The sequence below is a fragment of the Impatiens glandulifera genome, chromosome 7 (assembly GCF_907164915.1).
Source record: "Impatiens glandulifera chromosome 7, dImpGla2.1, whole genome shotgun sequence".
Classification (NCBI taxonomy): domain Eukaryota; kingdom Viridiplantae; phylum Streptophyta; class Magnoliopsida; order Ericales; family Balsaminaceae; genus Impatiens; species Impatiens glandulifera.
In genome coordinates, this window is record NC_061868.1 from 48,405,201 (window position 1) to 48,427,170 (window position 21,970).

The window sequence follows — 21,970 nt, forward strand, 5'->3', positions numbered from 1 at the left end:
TCTTCTCATCCATCTCTGATCAACTACGGTAAAACCAGAAAAAAAATCATCAATTCGGATCAAAACCACTATATACAGATTATAGGTACATTACAATAATTCCAAGTATATACATATTTGGACTATGAAAAAGACAATATTTTTTATATCAAGTCTCCATTCCATCCTGCCTGAATTGTTTGGTTTGCCCAAAATCAACAAAAGATAAGTGATGTGAAGTATGTCATTGAGCCTATAATTGCTGAACATGGTTTGAGATTTGATTGGGACATGAATGTGTTGGTGCTTTTACTAGTTGTAAATTGTTGAATGGTGGACCAAACTGCAGAATGTAATCTTCATCTGGCAATTAACAATCACAGAGATAATTAGTCGGTTTCTAAACCACATTTTACAACTGATAATCGTGAAGAAGACAGGCGTATAAACAAAAAAGACTACTTCAAATGTAAATAAAATATCTCACTATCTTTAACAGTCCCATACAACCAGCAAAGAACTTCATCTGTAAATGCCAAACACACTTCAACCTGCATAATAAACCCAATCAACAAAAAGCTTAAATAAATATCTAGCTAATTTAGCAATCAAAATTTGTAAAATAATGAATAGTTCATGCAACTTGTATCTAAAAAGATGTACATATTGATAATCTTGTTTATTTTCAAGTAATATTTGTTGGTTCTCCTTCAATCACAAGAACTCACCTGCCAATAGTTCTTTGTTTTCATTCTTTGATTGATGTCTTTGGTTCTAAGTCTTTCAGTTCGAACAAGCCGTCCAACATCATCCCTGGATCAAGGATGCCAAATAATGGCTTCATTTAGTTTTTAAGTTCATAACTATGTTTACAGAAAGACAAACAAACCAATTAGAAGATGAATATAATACAGAAGAATCAGTAATCTATAAAGGGCTAGATGATGACCCGAGTCCAATTACAGTGTAAGGGACACCAGATAGGAATGGTTGTATCTGCATAAACAAGAACACAACTTTAAAAGTAGCTAATTAAATAACACTTGATAGGGTTTAGGGAACAAACCCAACACTTGAGCAATTTATCTCTCTCAAATCTTTCCTCAGTATGATAAGCCAACTTGCAGTATAAAAAATGTCCAAATTAGATCAAAATCAATAACGAGAAGAAAAAACATCGAGAATTAACAAACAACCTCACGACTCGTCTTCAATTCAACGTAAAATCTTCTCCCATCCTCAGTTGATTCACAACAATCAATTTCAGCGCCCATTAGAATACAATTAGATCCTAATTTAGTTTTAACAACAGAACAAAATTCAACATTGGCATCGATGTGATGAATTTCTTCTCCATCACCCCTTTTAGGATCTTCTGTGGCAAGCGTTTCAAAACAATATCCCCAGTAGCATCTGATTGGATTAATGGTTATATAAATTAGTCATCCCATTCCTAAACAGTGAATGAATCAACCTAGCGGTTAATACCTTTGACGGTCAATCTCCCTTTGAGGCCTTTCTGGAAGACTATGCACATCCAAATAAACAACTCCATTTCTTTTGTGAACACCAATTTCCCAAGGAGTTTTCCTCATATAAGGAGTACCCATTATCTGCAGAGGACCCTAAAATAAGTAACTAACTTCAACAGCACATTACAAACAGAGACATACCTTGTTGAGGTTATTTCGAAAAGTCTGCAACAAAAGGAAACTAAGTCAACACAAATCCAAACACTAAGTAAACAAACAATAAAAATTTCCCCGTACCACAAATTTCACATTCTGAAGTGAGATATTCTTGTTCCTTATGCAAGCAAGAAGGTTACCAAAGCCTTCAGATGCCAAATCTAATATGACAATTCAAATGAAAACATCATGTATCATCTTACCTTTAAGCTAAGAAAATGCCACTCGAGACTGAATTACCTTTCTTCTCAATAAACGTGTTAAAGCCTTCATTAAAGTTAGCTCCAACATCTTCTGAAATAGAGGGCTTAAAAAGCCTCTGTTTTGCAACATACAGTTAAACATAATACTGATTAAAGAGATAAAAGAAGTTCAACATGCTCACCAAGCTGCGATCATCAAAATAAACCTCCCCACCTTCAACCCGACTATAGCAAGCAAGTTCAGTTGGCTTTTGAATAGCATAACAAAAAACACAATATAGGTCAAAATTTTATGACAATAAAAGGGTAATAGTCAAAATATATTCTTACCTCCTCGATAGTTACACATTTCCTTGCAAATGTTTCTTCAAGGTCAGCATTAACGCCGTCGTCCACTTGTTGGTCAGCATTTATTATACTATCTCCACCAATTTCAAGGTCCATTTCATAGATTTCATGATCATGATCATGATCATGATCATGATCATCATGATGATGATGAAAGCAAGTCCTCCCCAGCAATATCCGGAATATTATAGTAAGCCTTGAAGATAGAAAAGGAAACATTATAACGGAAATGTATATGTACCAGCACACTATCTGAGAGCCCACTAGTGTTGCTAATAGCAAAATACTAATGTAAACTGCACATGTAGCCTCGTTTGTTTGGATGGAGATACGAGCTGGTCGTCGAGGTACACGATGATGATGATCATCAACGGATATCTTGATTGATGTGGTAGAAAAAATTGCAAAGAAAACAAAAATGACGGGGAATTTGAATAAGAACTCATGATCACCACCGCCAACAACAGTACCCTGCATTACGAGAAATGGATCCCAATCCCAGGGGGAACCTGCCAATTGAGATTTTGAAATGTTCATCACAAGTATCACGACATATCTCAGGTCTAAACAACCCATCTCGATCGGCGTCAAACACTTAAAAGAGTGAGTAAGATAGTTATATAAGGTGTACTTGTAACGTGCATATAAAATTTATATTATAGAAAATATATCATAGGAACTCACTCTTTTCGGCCGGCAGAAACAACAAAACGCGAATCATTGTTCTTGTTTCTCCCGGTCTGTTGTTGTCTTTTTGCCAAGGCAGAAGAAGAAGAAGTAGGATAGCTTCTGGATGACAAAATCTTCATTCCTTAAAAGCATTCGATATCCTTAATTTCAAGGCCGGCCCTAAGCTGTTTAATTTCTCCTCCTCATAAATAATCCCTTTCCTTAATTTGGTTTATAAAGCTCGCCTGGTCCTCGGATATGTCGCGGGTATGTGTTCAGACTCTCTCTCCCTCTCTAGCTAAGTTTGATTCATCTTATTATTTCCGTAATTTAATTTTGTTTTATTCATTCACTCTCCTTTTTTTTTCTTTTATATAATTTTTTTCAAATTTTTATTATAAATTTTGAATATAATTTTGTTTGATCATTAAAAAATTATATATATATATTTATCAAATTAATTATTTATATAAAATTATTATAATTATAATAAAACATAAACTTAAACATAAATATTTTTTTCTTAATTAATTATAATTATTTTTAGATAATACCAAAAATATAATTAATAAACAAATAATATACTCTTATATTATTAAACAAAATCTAAGAAAATAAACACTAAATTTTTTTTAAAATATATTTTAATGATTTTTAAACATGCTTTTTTAATTTGTTTAATAATTATTTATTTATTTAAATTAAAATTTAAAATTATATAATATATATTAATATATTTATATAATTTATTTTAAAATACATTATTTTTTAATTTATATAATTTATTAACATTTATAAAAGTATGAATTTGCTGCAATGATTTTGAAGTTATATCTTTAACAAACGATATGTCAGTCTCTCACCACTACCACCAAACCTAATATTTATTAATTTAACCATCCCACTTGAGAAAGTTCTTATTTATTCTGTTAATGTGGAACTTATGTGAACTTTTATTGTTCATGAAAATTAGTTAATTCAATTTTCAAAATCTTAAATATGGTGTTACTGAAAAGATAGTAAAAAAAACCCAATGAAATTAATAGTAGCCTATCACTTTTGTGAGCCTACATATATGCTAACACAAATTGTGATTTGTTTTGGTTGATAGATGTATTACATGAATAATTCTAAATTTACTAGCTAGATTTGTCTGGTTCCGAGATCTCAACATCAGCCTCGGAATGGAACACAAAACTAGGAAAGGATGTCGTTATATCCCTGCAATTCAATTTAATACATTAGTATTAAGTGTAATATTGATCAAACAACTATATATATATATATACAAATTAACAGTTACCTTAGATAAGGAAGGTTCATTATCTTCAACAATGAAGGGTTTTCCCTCACAAATACTTTCCACTCAGATGTGTCAATCTTTCCATCTTGATTAGTATCTACTTCCAAAAACGTCTATATCCATCCCCAAAAAAAACATTATGAGAACCAATACGGTAATGGGAGGTTTAAGGAAATCGAATTTGTGTACCTTATCAAGGATACTCTCAATCAACTCGTCGGTTAAATTCAACTCTGATTCGCATAAGAGCGCAACTATCATTTGCTTAACCTGACACAAATTTCTAGTCAAAATTTGGTTCTCTGTTCTGGCTGCATTAATTGGTATTAATTAATACCTCATGTCGCTCAATAAATCCAGTTCCATCCAAATCATAGAGTTGAAAAGAAACTGCAAGATATCATCAAATCAAATATATATCCAACATCATAAGGAGAATGGATTAGATTTAAGATAAGTTTAAACTCACATTTGATTTTGTCTTCTTGAGGAATATTTGGGTGAAAAATATGAAGTGATCTAACAAAATCACTAAAATCTATCATTCCTTTGTTCTTGACATCAAACATATCAAATATCTGCAACCAACCAAAAACCAAACAATCTTGAAATCTCCAATTTCAGATCAACTCAAATGAAAATCAAAACCCTTAGTCAAAACACATCATACCCTGCTTGCAAAAAGGCTTTCCTTCTTTCTGTTATTGAATAAAGCTAATACAAACTCTTCCTGCAAAAGGGTTATAATTTAGGGTTAAATCAAACACAATTATCTTATACATATGTTCATCATAACCTACATTACCTTGCTGATTAGACCATCATCAACCACAGAACTGCTGATGCTCTTGAAAAGCTCGAATAATGCTTCAACTTCATTAACACTAACTAAACAACAGAAATCAGAGAACATAACCTTAATTATGATGTGTAAAAAGAATGAAGTTAAATTTCACTTCCATTGAAATTAATTCAAGAACTTACAAGCTGTTTCTGAAGCAAGAATTAGGAGTTCATTGTAAGCCAATTGCTTACTTCTATGACCATTCCGTCTCCATATTTGACGTGTTCTTCCTTCCTTTGGATGAATACAACCCATTCCTTAATTTGGCAAAATCGAACCCTAAACAAATCATCCATTGCAAACAATTCAACAAACAAAACCCTTCAAGAAAAGAGAAAATCTGGGCAAAAAAGAATGAATGTTTGGTCTTTTTGTATTTACCAAATGAATCGGGTAAGAAACCGCATTTATTAAAACCCTTCATATTTGACATTATCAAGACGAAGAAGAAAATGGTGAAATTAAGAAACCTAGATTTCAAAAAAGGTAGATAATTTACAAGAAAATCGAAACATACTGTTTTCAATAAATCTAGCGCCGGGGAAGGCAATGTAACAGGATTGGCCGACCAGAGATAGCCGGAAAAATTAAATGTTTTTCTTCCGACAAGGCGTAGAGAGAGAATCAGCTGAAGGATCGAGAAACAACATATACCATGCACAATTTATTAATTGATACATTAAGGTTATTTATAGGACATGTTTCTTTTTAAGAAAAACATTAAAGAAACCTCGAGTGTATCGTATTTATAATATTAATGAACCTCTTAAAATTCTATGGATATATATAAATTCAAACGGTAATTTTGGTTACAGATTCATCACCCATTATCCCAACATTGTTTTAATTGGTTTTTATTCAAACCGGGGGAAGATACTGAGAATTTTCCTTCAGTGGGAATACGAGAGGAAAAAGGAAATATATTATACAAAAGACAATCTTGAATTTTGCATTTAATGACAACAACCAGAACTTGATTATGACCGTTTGAACGAGTTAAAAAAATATTTTTTTAAGATGTTTTATTTCTAAGTAATGAATATTTTAATTGATTTTTTTATTTATTTTTATTTTTTTAAAATAGTTCATATATATATATATGATTAATTTAAATATGACATAAAAAAATGTTATGCAATAAGTTATCGAACTCGTAGGTTATCGAAAATAAAACGATCATTAACTCCCTTAGACAATCTCCAACCCATAAACTCATTCTCAAACTCAAAATGCACTAAATGTCCCATCAAATAGTAATTCTATTCCAACTCAAAAACTCATTTCCAAACTCAAAAGAATATTCTTAGAATATTCTTTTTTTACACTAACTTTTAAACTTTTTCAATATTACATATATATTTATTAACCTTACAAAATAGACTCAATACTTTTTCAAACCCACACCGATTAGAAAAAATTATGATAAAATTAATTATAAATTAATAATTTATACACATCAAAAAACAAATTAAACATCGTTAATTTAGAAATCTCAATTATTATTTTTCAATTTTGTAGCCTTTAACCAATTATTGTATTTTATTTTTTATTTGTGTTATTTTAATAAAATTCGTTTTTGTTAATTTTTAACTTTATGATATTTTAATCTTATTAATAAATATTTATGATAAAAAATTTAAACATATAAATAATTATTTAAGAAACTAAATATATAAAATTGACTTAAGTTATAATTTGAAGAATCAAATTATTTTTTTATAAAATATTTGAGTTTGTGATAAGTAGCAACGCAGTTTAGAGGAGAGAGGAAGGTGAGAATAACGCATAATGTGTTTGCATATGTGATGGGTTGGAGTGCCTAATTTTAGTTTGGTTTGCGTATGCGGGACCGTTGGAGTTGGTCTTACGACCGACTCAACCACGTATCCGAATTTCAGAAAGCATCATAAAAATAACATTATTAATGATACGCATCAGACGAATGTGATTATTAAAAGTTCAACGATTTCTTTTCAACTAGATAATTTAACAAAAAAAAATAATTGTGATGCCCAAATTTTATTATCAGTCACATCAATCCAAATTTTTCAGTAGCTATTAAAGACTCGAACATCACCCAATGAATCTCAATAATACTTCACAAAATGTTATATATAATGATAATTCATCGGTAATGTAAAAATAAGTGAGTTGTCAATTCAACATTCTCGTGACACATACGAAAACGACTAACTTTAATACAACATTTTTTCATACACATATTATCCGTAGGATTTTCACCCTGAATAACACTACATTCAAAAAATGAGATCTTTGATGAAATTTTTTACTTTCAAAGTTTATTTAACAAAAATTATATAGAATCGTCTTAGTGAACAAATTGTAGAAATGCCCACATAAAAACTATTCATTGTTTTCAACGCATAACGTATTGTTTAGATGAAAATACTTATTTGTGTCGTACTAGAAATAACTCTATTCTGTGACGAGTTCTCCTTAATGTTTAAAAAGTATTACGTCGCCATGTTAGTATTATTTAGAATTAAATGTCACTGTTAATTTTTTAATTATAAAACAACGTAATACATTTTTGTACGGACATTAATGTCCATTAGGGCAAAACCCCATTTTGTATAAACTTGACAATATGGAACCCTAAATTGCGAAATTGAAAGAAGATGTCTCAAATTGTAATTGGTCTCAATAATGAGTCCAAATTGTAAGGTTCAAAAGAAGAAGTTCCAAATTACAATGAACTCCAATAATAAGTCCCAAATTGTGAAGTTTAAAAAAAGATGTCAGAAATTGCCATTGACATCTAATAAGAAACCCTAATTTATTATTTGGACATTATATTTGGCATGAAATAAGAATTTTAATTGATAATTCAATAATCAAACAATAAGACTATACTTCTCTTTACACTTTCTCTCTCTAATTTGAAAGAGGCTTATGTTTGATTTTATTTTAAATGATAAAATATTTTATATAGATATATTTAATCATACAAATCTTAACAAGATAGAGAAATCTAAAAAACTAAAAATAAAATAAAAGATATATATTATCATAAATTATAACTTGATTTGTTATAAAATATTAAAAAAGAAAAGAAAAGAAAAGTAAAAAAAAAATACTTATCATTACATAACCAATTAAAAATGAAGTTAAGAATGAAAATTAATCACACCAAAACTGAATATCTCACCTCATGACTCAAAAACTCAATGTAATTATAAAGATAATTAATGAAAAATAAACAAATGTGAAACTTCTGCATTTGGTAAATTTTAAGTCAGAATTATTTATTATGGTTATGTTCAATTAATCAACTTATGCATATTAAAAAATTAAACCAGTCACAATTTCAATTATAATATAACATGATAACTCAAATGTTAAAATTGCCCCAGTGAAAATATAAATATCATTGAACGAACCTCATATAAAATGTTAATCTAAAATTTTGATTTAAAATTTATGTAAGAACATGAAGATAATTTCAAAATGCAGTAATAAATAATTTTGACATTTGTAAGATGGAAGAAAAATACCAATTATTAGTCAAAGTCAAAAGTTCTTAAATCGATAAATTATTTCAATGTTGAGAAAGAGATGTTGTTACACGTGTGTGATTATTTTCAGAACTTTGTAGTCAAGTCAGTCAACAATAATAAATATATATCTAAGCAAAATAAATCATATATAAATAAATATATATGGACCATGAACATTATACACTTAGAAAAGTATGCATTAAATTACTTTTTAAGCCGATAGTCCTTGTTTTTATTTAAAATCAAAAAATTGAATTTGTACAATCTAATATATATTAAAAAATATAATACAATTAAATTATTTGAACATAGCTACCATATATTTAGTCTTGGTTAAAACTATTTACTTACTTTAAGCTATTACAAATTATAAATTTAAAAAAGTATCAATTAAAACATAAAATTTGAACATAACATGAAAGAATAAAATAAAGTTGAACATTTATTATTTTATGTTGAGTTACCTTGTTTTTTTTATAGAGATTTATTTATCATAAAATATATATAAAAAAAAGATGAGTAACGCACAGGGAATCAAGGCTGCCCCAGCTACAGCCCAGGTAGTCAGTGCAAAACATTTTGTATGTATTTGTCAATAAAGTGATGATTTTCCGTCGCTAAAAGGTACTAATGACATAGTCAATTGGTTTATTTTGTTTGTTTACTTGATATTATTATGAAACTAGTCCGGATATATTTTTATAAAAAATAAATAGTCTACTCTTGGTCAAGCGAGGGTAACTATAAAGTCATTTTAGCTTTTCGAAATTAAAAATATATTCATTGTGTTGATTAGTCTCTTTTGTATCTCATTACGTGTATAGTTTGAAATATAAATTTTTTCGTCAATGATTAATTAAATTTTATTATTTCGATTTCAAAAAGAAAAAACACGTGTCGTATACTTGCTTTGAAATGGGCTGAGTAATAAAAAAAGGAAAGAGACTGGGCCTTTGAACTTAAAAAACAATAAATAAAGCGGGCCTGAGTTGTGGGCCCCCAGATTTAAAGGAACGATATGGAGCGGGTATATATGAATTGACGGCAGATATTTTAGTACATCGTTGATAATCAGCCACGTGTATGAGATTCTTTCCAGCACTGGGCCCCACCATTGCCCACCACATCATCAAAAGGCCGCGTGCATAACATGCCAGAGCACATGCTTAACTTTAAGGACTCGTTTGATATCGGAGTAAATTTGGAAAGAATAATAATTCTTCTTTGTTTAATAATTAGATTAGTTGCTTCAAATATTTAAATTACTCTTAATAATTAATGTTATAAAAATAATTTTCTTTTAACCTAGCACATTAACTCATTCCAAAGATCTTTTCACAAAAAAATGTATATTTAAATAAAGTATACACTTTTTTTTTATAATTTTAGTATTTAATTTGATTATAGAAGACTTATCAAATAAATATGAATTTATTTTGTTTATTTAGAATATAAGTACAAATTTACATTTTTATTTAAATTAAAAAAAATTTAAATGAGAATTGATTACATTATTTTAGTTTATTTAGATTCAGATAATTTCTTTTTCTTTCTTTTTTGTTAAAAGTTTTAAAATAATATATATATGAAAAATAATAAATTAAACCAAATATTCAATAAAAGTAAATTCACGAATCAACTTGGCATGACACGTGGGTAGGAGAGAGAATTTTTTTAAATGTCCCGAAACGGTAATTTCAAGTCCCGAAACGGCCATTTCAGGAAAAAAAATATAATTTTTCTTCCCGAAATGACCGTTTCGGGACCCGAAATGAGTGGTTTCGGGACTTGAAACGACCATTTCGTGAAAAAAAGTATTATTTTTTCCTTCCCGAAATGAGTTATTTCGGAACCCGAAATAAGCAATTTCGGGACTTGAAATGAGCGTTTTTGAGATGTGGAGACACCTGGCAGGCCAGGTCGGATTCGTGGACCTGTTTTCGTTAAATCTTTCGTTGAGTTTATCCCTATTCTCTCTCTATATATATTTATTAAAGTTCATATGTTTTTTATTCTATAAATGTGACTGCTTTATTTTAAATGATAAAATATTGTTTTTAAGCAAAATTTAAACATTATATATATTGGGGGGTTATAGTTTTATATACTAAATAATAGTGTTAATATTCGTATAATCTATAGAATAATTGACTGGTCATTTGAATTACTGTTTATTCACAATATAGATGTGATATCATTGCAATTTTAGGAAATTGTTAGGATTCATATGATATTGTCACAATATACGTAATCTTTCAAAAAAATTAATATTGATATAAATAAAGTATCACATAAACACCTATTTCAATCCAAAACAAAATAAAATATAAGAAATTAAAGACGCATCATCATGATAATCTCCTATCAAGATTGTGATATAAGTCAAAATAGAAAATAAGATCCATTTTGTTACATCAAAATATATTTGGAAAAAAAATTAAGTTATTTTTTACATCTTGATCATCTTATCTTTTGAATCAATATTTTAATCCAAAAATAAACTTTGCAACATAGTTGAATGGAGTTTATGTATCATATTTACCAGTTTAGAGTTTGATTTCTTTTATGTCATATTTTCTTTTACTATTTTTGTTAACATACCTCAATTAATTTCTTTGCATTGTTTATTATTAATTACAAATTATAAGTGTTAATAATTATCAAATGTTTCCAAAGAAAGAAAGAAGTTGACTAGACTATATAGAAATAGATTCTATGTTGTAGGTGATTAATCAAATATGAACACAACTTATTTGTTATAATTATTTTTATTTGGTCAAAGTTCAAAATCAATAATGTTTTGAATTAAAAAATGTTTTTTTTACTTAATTTAAAATTTAATAAAAAAATTATTTTTTTTCACCTAAATAAATTTTTATCTAGTATAATAAAATTCTGGTATCAAATAAAATTAAAAGTCACTTTTTATTTTGATAATTTTAAAAAGTAATTATATTCATCAAAAGAATGGTGACAAAATACTCATTTTTGAATAACCATCAATCTAATCTTATATTTTCTTTTAATTCATGCAAAATATAAAAATACTCTAATTAGATATAAATATATATATATATATATTATTTTGATCCTAACCATATTTATTTAAAAAAACCTCAAATAACTAACAAAGTAAAAATACCCAAGACGGATCTACATTAGATTCATGTGAACTTCAGTCAATTTTTTTTTTTTTTTTTTTTGTGAAATGACCCATATTTATCTATTTTTTTTTTCAATTTATTTAATTTAAAAAAAAATAAAAAAAATCAAGTTTGTTTACTCGTTTAATCCATAATTTTGTTTTTATTTTTTTATGACACTCCAATTTAATTTTTTATTTATTTCAAGCCCGCTTCTACAAATAATCTAAGATATAGCAAATTAGTTTTAAAAGATTTGAAAATTGTTTTATATCATCACAATCTTCATTATTCTAACTATTTTATATAACTTACAAAAGAAAAAAAGAGAGATTAGAATATAAATGGCCGACCCCCTAAACTTTAAAGCCAACTCTTCTTGATGAGAAGTGTGCTTTAAAAATAAATAAATTATATAATAATTCAAATCTGCTTTCTTTCTTTCTTTATTTTTCTCTCTCTAGTATATTAGTATATGATGAATTGGGTGATTTTTGAAATCTGATTCGACTCGACCTGGCTGTAGTAAAAAGGGTCGTTTTTATTCCGTTTCTCTTTCCATCTATAAATAATAAATTATTTAACAAAGTCCAAACATAGTAGAAAGTCCTGCCTGAATTTGCAATTTATTCATCGGAAAGACAGCTTTTTTTCTCTTCTCTTCTCTTCTCTGTTCTGTCTCTTCCGATCCGTGAAAATGGAAGAGAAGTATGAAGCAATCAAGGATCTTGGCTCCGGTAATTTTGGAGTTGCGAAGCTAGTACAAGATAAGAAGACCAAGGAACTTTTTGCTGTCAAGTATATTGAAAGAGGCAAAAAGGTATTTCCATTTCATTCATTCATCGATCTGGTTTCTAAGATTAATTATGGGTTCATCTTTGATTTTCGATTAAGTGCTTTTATCTTCTTCAGATCTTCTGTTTGACCAGATAATATATCCCCCCTTTCAATTGAATGAATGGTTCTTATTATTTTGTTAAAAGAATGAATTCCCTCTTGCAAAAGAACCACTCACTTTGATTAAATAATGTTATTTTTTTACCTAAGTTTTTTTATTTATTCTAAAGGAAAAAAAAAGCTCATTTTTGTCTATGAACTTTACACATGTTGATAATAATAACATTCTGTTCAAACTAATGTTCACATTGACTGTTTGTGAAATTAGTTACATGGGATTAATAAAAATAATTCAGCTCAATTTTATTGGTTGTATGGTTTAATTAGATCTTGTAACCCTTTTTGTACTTAAAAATTCATTTTCAGATTGATGAGAATGTTCAAAGGGAAATCATAAATCATAGGTCATTGAGACATCCAAACATTGTGAGGTTCAAAGAGGTATATAGTTAGTTAATTTTGTCTCTGTTTTTTAAGTAAGCCCGATCTTCATTTCTTCATCATTTATATATATATATATGAATTTGCTAGGTGTTTTTGACTCCAACCCATTTGGGCATATTAATGGAATATGCAGCAGGAGGTGAGCTTTTCGCAAAGATCTGTAATGCAGGTCGATTTAGTGAAGACGAGGTTATTGATCATGAACTTTTTAAGCTAATAGTTTCAATATTCTATACAATAATTTAACTTTTGTAACAATTTTATTGATGCAGGCACGGTTTTTCTTTCAGCAACTCGTGTCTGGAGTGAGCTATTGTCACTCAGTGGTAAACAAACATGACTACAATGTGATTAAATTTTCCTTGTATGTTTTTGTTTGTAACTTTTAATCTTTGTTGTAGGAAATATGTCATAGGGATTTGAAACTAGAGAATGCTCTCTTGGATGGGAGTCCTACTCCTCGTCTTAAAATATGCGATTTCGGATATTCCAAGGTTTGAATTAATATGTATACTCTGTTTTAATGTTTGACATAATCAAAATTTTAACATGTTTTGAATTCCTTACATTGAAGTCCGGTTTGCTCCATTCGCAACCGAAGTCTACTGTTGGGACTCCGGCTTATATTGCTCCTGAGGTCCTTCAAAGGAAAGAGTATGATGGCAAGGCGAGTTTTTCTTTTTTTTTGTTAGACACAATTCGGTTAGTTTCAAATATCTTATTATTGTTTAATGTTTAGATTGCGGATGTTTGGTCTGCTGGTGTGACACTTTACGTGATGTTGGTTGGAGCATACCCTTTTGAGGACCCGGAGGATCCTAGAAATTTTCGCAAGACAATAGGGGTGACTAGCTAACAACATTTCTAGTTGTCATTTGTTTTCGTGGTTTTGATTAATTTTGTTGTTTGTTGTTGCGTCGACAGAGAATAATGAGTGCCCAATACTCAATACCGGATTATGTTCGTGTTTCAGCTGATTGCAACCATTTGCTTTCTCGAATATTTGTCACCGACCCTTCTAAGGTACAAATGATTTATTAATCAATCTTACAGAGTTCTTCATAGTAAACATATTGAAAGTTTAATATTTTTATGATATTGGAAGAGAATTACACTCCCGGAAATAAAGAAACATCCTTGGTTTCTAAGGAATATTCCAAAGGATTTAAGCGAAGGCGAGAAGACGAATTACAAGGAAACAGAGTCTGAGCAATTGCTTCTTCAGAGCGTGGAAGAGATTATGCGGATCATACAAGAGGCTAAGACTCCGGGAGAAGGGGCCAAGCCCGGGGAGGTGCCCTTAGTTGGTTCTTTGGAGGTTGATGATGCTGATCTAGACTCTGAAGTTGACAATAGTGGCGATTTTGTTGCCCCTATATGAGTTTTTATTTTTTTATTTGATTTGATTGCCTTCTTCTTGAATGGAATAATAAAATAGTTTTCTTTTCATCTAGAAAAATAAATACAAAATTGTGGGTATTGTATAGAAATGAAGACTATGAGAGGAGAAGGTATGATCTGAATATAGAAATGGTTTTGGAATGTGATGTCTCAAATCTGTCTATTTTGGGGAAATTAGAATGTCTATTGTTTAAAGTTAACATGTCTGTACTTTGTTGTGGGTTAGGTTTATTAATAACTACTTTTTTATTATATATGATGGTGCTACTGCTGGAGGGCACTATGAATAATGATTTCAGATTAGACATCACAAGCAAAGAAATAAATTTGGGTTATTTGAAAGAAAAATATTCTTCTATAAAAATAAATTTTGTTAGTTAAATTTTGGATTAAATGATTTATTATTATTATTATTATTATTATTATTATTATTATGTATGACGGTTTTTTGAGGGAAGTTAATTTCAGACTCGACACAAAAATACGATTCGAACACGAAAAAATTAGGTTAGGGTCGTACATTTTAGGTTCTGGTCGAAAACAAGTCAACTTGATTCAGATCGAGTTGACTTGTTTAACCTGATTAATAAACATGTCAAAATCGAATCGATCTTAAATGACTCAAAGTAGCAACCCGTTTAGAATTTATGTAGTAAAGTTTTGTGTTTGTTATTTTATACCCACTCATTTTTTAGAGTTTCTTATAAACGGATTTGTCTAAAACAGAGAAGATGATATTATTTATATTGGTTTAAATCGGGTTAAGTTCAAGTTGAATAAGACTAATCGGGTCAATCGAGTTGGGTTCATGTTAATTAAAAATAAAAATTAGGTTGAAGTTATATATTTTGAGTTTTTACCCAAATTATAAAACATTTCAGATTCAGATCTAATCCCTCAATCCTAACCAACCCAAACTTGACACGAATTACCACATTTCCCTTATTTAAAAGGGATTTGTTAAGGCTGGCTTCTCTAATGGAATAAAATAGTTTTATTGTTCTAAAAAATAAAGATAAATTGTGGCTATGGAAAGTGAGGGTATGATCTGAATATAGAAATGGATTTGATTGTGATGCATCAAATCTGTCTAATTATTTTTTTAAATGCATGAACTTTAAAAATAAAAAATAAAGAAACCAATTATTTTGTTGTCTTAAGTCATGGGGTCAAGTAAACATGTCTTAATTTGTGGTGGGTTAGGTCTATAATTGCGTTGGAGGGCACTAAATATGAATGATTTTAAAGTAGACAGCAAACAATTTAAAAGAAGATTTGTGTTGTTGGATAATTATTCATAAAATTAGTGTATGTGTTATTATTGTGCCATCTAGTGGTTAAGATTTCATTTCACTTTTGACCAAACAAAAATCCAGAACATTTTGGATCTTTTGAGAAACCTAGATCTACATATTTGGTTGAAAGAAATAGTTATGTTTGATGAACACAAAATAAATTTGTAGCTTATTGTGAATTTAATTTAATTTATATTCTTAGAAGTCGGTTATTTGTTTCATCAAAAGTCGGTAGGATTAAAAATGTAAAAGTTTGACAGAATGGGATATCGCGTTTCAAAGTTCAGTTCGAGACCAATATTAAAGAAATGTTTAAAATTTAAACTTTTTTCCCTTTTTCTTTTTTAAAATGATCTATTTAATAAAAACCGTTTAAACAAACCAATAAAAATATAATATGAAAAAAAATGTTAATTACTAATTAAATAACATTAAAATAATTAATTGACTCGAAGATCTTCAAGAAAAATAATAAAATTTTTATACAAATTAACAAATTTTCTGGATCTAATCTCCGACATCATTGATAATAATATTGTGAATAATCTTTAACGACCTACTCTCGTTGTTAAAAGTTTTTCGATTTCTTTCCAATCAGATAGTCCACTATAAATTTATAGGGATAAATACCCATTTTCTAAGTCTCGCATTTTAGTCGTCCAAATTCATGCTTCACAATAGTTACTAACAATTTTTGACATAACTCATTGTATTCCAGTTAAACTACACAAAAAAAAGACTCCGTAAACTTGTAAGAACGTGACAAATACTCAAAATTTAAACTCCAACTAAATTCTCCAATCAATTTAATACATATATAGTAAATTTATTAAAGCATAATAATTTTGTAAGAGCTCTTAACCGTGATTGAAGAAGTGATATATGTAAATAAATAAATGATATATGGAATATTGTCATGAAATTAACGCCAGAAGAGCATGTCATGAAAATAAATATTTTTTTTTTTAAGGATACTAACTATTATATATAGCTGTTGGTCCAGTTAATTTTGGACATTAAATGTTTGGATTGGTTGTTTGAATTTTGTATACAAATGTGTCTCTTTTCTCTCCATTGATTTTCAACTTAAATTCCAGCCTTCCACGGCTCATATTTACAACTTTTATAGATATTTTTTTACTATGACTATTCGGTCCTTTAGGAGGAATCAATTTTCTCTTATAATACTTTTAATGTCTAAGTTTTTTTAGTTATTAAATGTTACTTTTGTGTTGTCTAATTTAAAAATTAAATATATGGATTATTATTATTTAAATAATTGTTCTCTTAACGAAAAATAATATTTTTTTGTATAAAATTGTATTAATTGTAGTTCAAGGGTTGGAACCTCCATTATTAATTAAAATATATTAATTTTATTTATATTGATGTGTTTCAATTAAAAAGAAAATATTTGATGATGAGAATCATTTAAGAGGCAAAAAAAGAGAAATGATAAAATAACTTACTAATTTGAATAAGTTATCAATTATCATTCTTTAATAAGTTTTTAATGAACTTACAAGAAATATATGGACTATAGTTGACTTTTTTTTCTTTCTAAATAAACTTATATTTAATTTTGATTGGATCATTTATAATAATAATAGGTTTATTAGTCACAAATTTCACATGGAGGTTGATTTAATAATATTTACAAATATTTTTTAATTATATATATATATATAACAAGATATATTTCTCATCCATAATTTCACCTTTATTTTCTTTTAAGTTCACAACATTTTCTCTCTAATTTATAAATCAGTCCTTGAATATATATATATATAAATTTATTTTTGTTAGGTTCAAAATTTTATTTTCAAATAGTCCAAGACCTTGTTTTCTTTTTTTTTTTTTTTTTTTTTTTTTTTACAAAAATTCAAACGAAATCAATTTTTCAATTAATCACTTCTCAACCATCATATCACTCATTTCATTAATAAAAATATTAAAATACCCTCTATTTTAAATTATTATTTTTTATTTTATTTATATATATCCATACTCTTTAAATATTTTTACCAAAAATAATCATCACATTCTTAAAATTATCAACAATCATTATTTTTTTCTCTTTTTAAATTTAAAAAAAATCCCAAATCCAAACAAGACCCAATATAGATATAAGTGGTTCTCCAGTTTTTGCATCATTTTATGCTGTTTAATTATTTCATTTTATATGGTAACAAAGTCCAATATAGATATAAGTGGTGTTCCAACATTTTATATATGGTAACAAAGTCCAATATAGATAAGTGGTGCTCCAGTTTTTGCATCATTTTATGCAGAGTGATTTTTTTTTCTGAACTTGTTTGGTTATATTTTGGACATTCGAGATTTTATATTATTTTTATTCTAAGCTTAAACTACTATTGTTTATATCATATTTCATTACTTTACATAATTTTTATAAGCTTAAATAATTTTTTTAATATAAAGAATGTAGTCCGATCCTATATATAAGACTTCTGACTTTGTGTCATTTTCATTTTGTGGTATTCTTCAAATGATAATCATACATTAATTACTGGCTCACCCTATAAATAGAAACCAATAAAATTAAGCAAATATTTCCATTCAAGGCAAGAAATGGCGGTTGGAAGAAGACTGGCAGCAGTGGGGATATTGGTAATGGTATTGATGTTAATATTGGTGGAGGGTCAAGGGCCGACCCCGATCCAATGTTCCCAAGAGCAACAACAGGGCATGAGTTTGTGCAAGCGTGTTATATTTGGGCTCAGCCCATCACCCAATTGTTGCGGAATTATAAGGGCGGGTCACTTTGAATGTGCATGTCCCGTCATCGATGCCAAGCTCGCGGCTCTTCTCAACGTCGATAATGCGTCCAAGCTCCTTCGTCAATGCGGCCGAGCCGTCCCCAACAACTTCAAATGTGGAAGTAAGACTAAATAAAATATTTGGTCTTTTATTTATTTATTTTTTAAAACTATTTAAATAAGAAGACTCATCCAATAATCCAACGTTCTTGAGTACGAGTTATTGTATTTTTATCATTTCCACAAATATTTGGTATTAATTTTATAAAAATGTTACAATTTTTAAAAAATATTTTTATTGTTTGCTGCAGGTTTATACTTTCCATGATGATAAGTAAGTGATGGACAATATTAATCTAAATAAATAAATAAGATGAATAATATCCACCAAGTATGTAAGAGTCGGCTTAAGAGACCAGAATGTCACGGATTCGATTTCATCTGAAAACGTTTTGAGTTTAAGCAGGTGTAATGTTAGCTCTCTTTAAAAAAAAAAAAAAACATAAGATGAATAATGTGGGTAAAGTTTTTTTTTAAGAATGATAAAATTATTAAATGTTAGTATAGATTGGAGTGTTATTTTTTAAACTGAATTCAAGAATAGATATGTATTTATAGGATATTTAGTTATCAAAATTTGAAGTTCAAAAGTTGGTTTGATATTGAGTTTTTTTATATCAAATTTTATTTTATTTTAATTATTAAATTATTTAATTTATCAATTAAAATATTTAAATATTAAAAAAAATTAAAAATATATATTATAATAATTTAATTAATTAAAAATTCAAATATACTACTTTTTGTCTAACATTTAAAAAAATCTAAAAAACTTATTATAATATTTAAGTAACTAAATTATTTAGGTTAAATAAAATATAAAATTATTAATAATTTTAATATAACATCCAATATAATAAAACAAGAATATGAAGAGTTAGCTTCAATTGTCTATAATGCTACATGTGTGGACAAACTAAGATATGACTTAGTGTTCAAGGTAAAGTATAATATGCTAATGATCAATTCTCCTCCTGCAACAATCATTGGAGATAGCGATGTGGCGTTCTATTTACAAGAACTCTCGTCTTCACTGCCCAATCATCGCGCCCCTATGTGTCTCCTTAGTAGAGCAATACCTTCAACTCAACAAAGTGAAAGACCAGAAAATGACATATTTGAGCAGCAAGATATCTTACCAAGGCATCGAGATGTGTTTGAGCAGCAAGATGTATTCCCAAGTCAACAAGATGTATTCCCAAGCAACAAGATGTATTGAGCAGCAGGATGTGTTAGCACAAGATGTATTCCCAAGTCAACAAGATGTATTCCTAAGGCAACAAGATGTATCTGAGCATGTGTTTGAGCAGCAGGATGTGTTTGAGCAGCGAGATATATTTGAGCAGCAAGATGTTTTTGAGCAGAGAGATGTATGTGAGGAGCAAAATGTCTTCCCAAGTCAACCAAGCACTTCCCATGTTAGGAATACATTCAGCCATACTGAGGGAACCAAGCACTACTTCTCATATGAACCACTCGAGATCGAAACTCCTGCTCCATTAATTGAAAATTCATTGGAAGTGGGTACGTTCTTTGATAACAAAAAAGAAATACAATTGAGGTTGCATAGACATGCGATGTCTAATCACTTTGTCCTTAAAGTGGTGAAGTCAACAAAAAATCTTTGGTTTGTAAAATGCATGGCTGAGAACTGCAAGTGGAAATTGCGTGCTATGAAAGGAAAATTCTCGGAGATGTTTGAGATCAGAAAATTTGTAAAAGAACACACATGCTCAATTTTGACGAGACAAGACAATGTGAGGCAAGCACCATCATGGGTAATTGCGGAGTGTATCAAACGTAAATACATGGACCATCACCATGACCACATGCCTAAAAAAATAATGGAAGACATGCATACAAGTTATGGGTTAACTTTGACATATAATAAGGCTTGGAGGTCAAGGGAAAAGGCCTTAATGGCGGTGCGAGGAACTGTGGAGGATTCCTATGGTGAATTGCCATCCTACCTGTTCATGTTGCAGAAGAAGAACCCGGTACCATAACTGACATCCAGACGGATGAGGAAGGACACTTCAGGTATATGTTCATGTCTTTAGGGGTTTCAATTAGGGGTTTCATAGGATGTTGTCGTCCTGTATTGTGCATCGATGCCAGCTTCCTTAAGCATAAAGTTGGAGGTCAACTACTGGTTGCGATAGCATTGGATGCGAACGAGCAACTATATCCCGTTGCTTTTGGTGTCGTTGATTCAGAGAATAATAACTCTTGGACATATTTCATGCAACAACTAAGGTTGGCAATTGGATCAGTCCCGGATCTCGTCTTCATATCCGATAGACACCCAAGTATTGCCAACGCCTTGTCCGCGGTTTTCCCAGAAGCACATCACGGGGCATGCACATACCACATCAAAATGAATATAATGGCCAAATTTAAAACTGATAACTGTCATGTTGAGTTTGATTTGGCTTCTCGTGCATACACCGAGACCACGTTTCAGAAGCATTTTGACAAGATCAGAACTAAAGACCCTAGGATTGCTCAATATTTGGAACAAATTGGAGTGGAGAGATGGAGTCGTGCTTTTTTCCCCGGTTCGCGATACAATCAAATGACAAGTAATTACGCTGAGAGTTTTAATAGTCAGTGCAGAGAAGCTAGGAAATATCCCATAACAACATTAGCTGACTATTTAAGATTCACAATACAAGATTGGTTTTATCATAGAAGAGAAAAATCATCCAACCACAACGAACATTTATCTCCATATTATGAAAAGTTATTACGTGAGGAAGGTGAAAATGCTAGATTCTACAGTGTTTATCCACTTAATCGATTTCAGTTCCATGTGCATGACGGTGAATTTGATTTTCAAGTTGACTTCAAGGGTCGAACATGTACTTGTAGGGTATTTGATGTATCCGGTCTTCTTCCTTGTACGCATGCCCTAGCTGCTGCCCGTTTCCGGAAATCGGTTCCATATGAGTTGTGCGCAAGGTTAGAGAATTTTTGTTCCATAAGTTATGTTCAATTTATGTTGTGTTGAATATATGTTATGTTGAATTTATGTTATCACTGTATAATTTTGCAGGTTTTACTCAACTGAATCATGGTGCATGGCTTATGCGGAGACATGTTATCCAGTTTTTCAACATAATGAAGCTTGGGACATTCCCGAACATATCAAGAAACGAGTCTGCCTAAAACCCCCGTGAAGATTAAGAAAGGACGACCAACAACAAAACGTAGATCATCACAAGGTGAGGTTCGTAAAGAACGGAGACGGTGCGGCTCATGTGGCGGTCTAGGTCATAACAGAGCAACATGCTCAGCAGTGATGCCTGCACCATCTACTGCAAGACCTTCACAATCAAGTGCCCAATCTACACAACCTTCACAATCATTTATTTTTAGTGATCGACTCCTAGAGCTAG

At 29.5% G+C, this 21,970-nt stretch overlaps 4 protein-coding genes across 4 annotated transcripts; 2 read left to right on the forward strand and 2 right to left on the reverse strand.

The window, feature by feature from the left end:
• Nucleotides 1–115: 115 nt before the first annotated feature.
• Nucleotides 116–2,314, reverse strand: LOC124910109 (NAD-capped RNA hydrolase DXO1-like). The gene is made up of 12 exons (XM_047450730.1): nucleotides 2,201–2,314; nucleotides 2,053–2,118; nucleotides 1,908–1,986; nucleotides 1,749–1,828; nucleotides 1,653–1,676; nucleotides 1,468–1,592; nucleotides 1,176–1,392; nucleotides 1,046–1,099; nucleotides 929–975; nucleotides 708–792; nucleotides 467–530; nucleotides 116–342 (listed from the first exon to the last, which is right to left on the reverse strand). Exons 1-12 carry the CDS (start codon nucleotides 2,312–2,314, stop codon nucleotides 233–235), a joined length of 1,065 nt encoding a protein of 354 aa, XP_047306686.1. The 3' UTR covers nucleotides 116–232.
• Nucleotides 2,315–3,864: 1,550 nt separating this feature from the next.
• LOC124946087 (calcineurin B-like protein 1) lies at nucleotides 3,865–5,312 on the reverse strand. The gene is made up of 8 exons (XM_047486651.1): nucleotides 5,175–5,312; nucleotides 4,996–5,078; nucleotides 4,861–4,920; nucleotides 4,660–4,768; nucleotides 4,528–4,580; nucleotides 4,380–4,460; nucleotides 4,191–4,303; nucleotides 3,865–4,108 (listed from the first exon to the last, which is right to left on the reverse strand). The coding sequence occupies exons 1-8, from the start codon at nucleotides 5,287–5,289 to the stop codon at nucleotides 4,027–4,029; spliced, it is 696 nt and encodes a 231-aa protein (XP_047342607.1). The 5' UTR covers nucleotides 5,290–5,312; the 3' UTR covers nucleotides 3,865–4,026.
• A 6,886-nt stretch (nucleotides 5,313–12,198) lies between these two features.
• On the forward strand, nucleotides 12,199–14,583 carry LOC124944765 (serine/threonine-protein kinase SAPK3-like). The gene is made up of 9 exons (XM_047485102.1): nucleotides 12,199–12,515; nucleotides 12,959–13,033; nucleotides 13,124–13,225; nucleotides 13,309–13,362; nucleotides 13,438–13,530; nucleotides 13,611–13,703; nucleotides 13,776–13,880; nucleotides 13,961–14,059; nucleotides 14,142–14,583. Exons 1-9 carry the CDS (start codon nucleotides 12,393–12,395, stop codon nucleotides 14,415–14,417), a joined length of 1,020 nt encoding a protein of 339 aa, XP_047341058.1. The 5' UTR covers nucleotides 12,199–12,392; the 3' UTR covers nucleotides 14,418–14,583.
• A 3,741-nt stretch (nucleotides 14,584–18,324) lies between these two features.
• LOC124910110 lies at nucleotides 18,325–18,840 on the forward strand. The gene is made up of 2 exons (XM_047450731.1): nucleotides 18,325–18,634; nucleotides 18,824–18,840. Exons 1-2 carry the CDS (start codon nucleotides 18,325–18,327, stop codon nucleotides 18,838–18,840), a joined length of 327 nt encoding a protein of 108 aa, XP_047306687.1.
• The last annotated feature ends 3,130 nt before the right edge of the window (nucleotides 18,841–21,970 follow it).

Excerpts from the sequence above, each read along its gene's own strand:
- LOC124910109 (XM_047450730.1), bottom strand. The coding sequence starts at position 2,314 with ATGGACCTTGAAATTGGTGGAGATAGTATAATAAATGCTGACCAACAA. Across the intron at positions 1,829-1,907 it reads CACGTTTATTGAGAAGAAAG|ATTTGGCATCTGAAGGCTTT; the intron begins GTAATTCAGTCT and ends TTGTCATATTAG. Across the intron at positions 1,393-1,467 it reads AGGGAGATTGACCGTCAAAG|ATGCTACTGGGGATATTGTT; the intron begins GTATTAACCGCT and ends TAATCCAATCAG.
- LOC124946087 (XM_047486651.1), bottom strand. The coding sequence starts at position 5,289 with ATGGGTTGTATTCATCCAAAGGAAGGAAGAACACGTCAAATATGGAGA. Across the intron at positions 4,921-4,995 it reads ATGATGGTCTAATCAGCAAG|GAAGAGTTTGTATTAGCTTT; the intron begins GTAATGTAGGTT and ends ACCCTTTTGCAG. Across the intron at positions 4,109-4,190 it reads ATGAACCTTCCTTATCTAAG|GGATATAACGACATCCTTTC; the intron begins GTAACTGTTAAT and ends ATTGAATTGCAG.
- LOC124944765 (XM_047485102.1), top strand. The coding sequence starts at position 12,393 with ATGGAAGAGAAGTATGAAGCAATCAAGGATCTTGGCTCCGGTAATTTT. Across the intron at positions 13,034-13,123 it reads ACATTGTGAGGTTCAAAGAG|GTGTTTTTGACTCCAACCCA; the intron begins GTATATAGTTAG and ends TGAATTTGCTAG. Across the intron at positions 13,226-13,308 it reads GTCGATTTAGTGAAGACGAG|GCACGGTTTTTCTTTCAGCA; the intron begins GTTATTGATCAT and ends TTATTGATGCAG.
- LOC124910110 (XM_047450731.1), top strand. The coding sequence starts at position 18,325 with ATGGCGGTTGGAAGAAGACTGGCAGCAGTGGGGATATTGGTAATGGTA.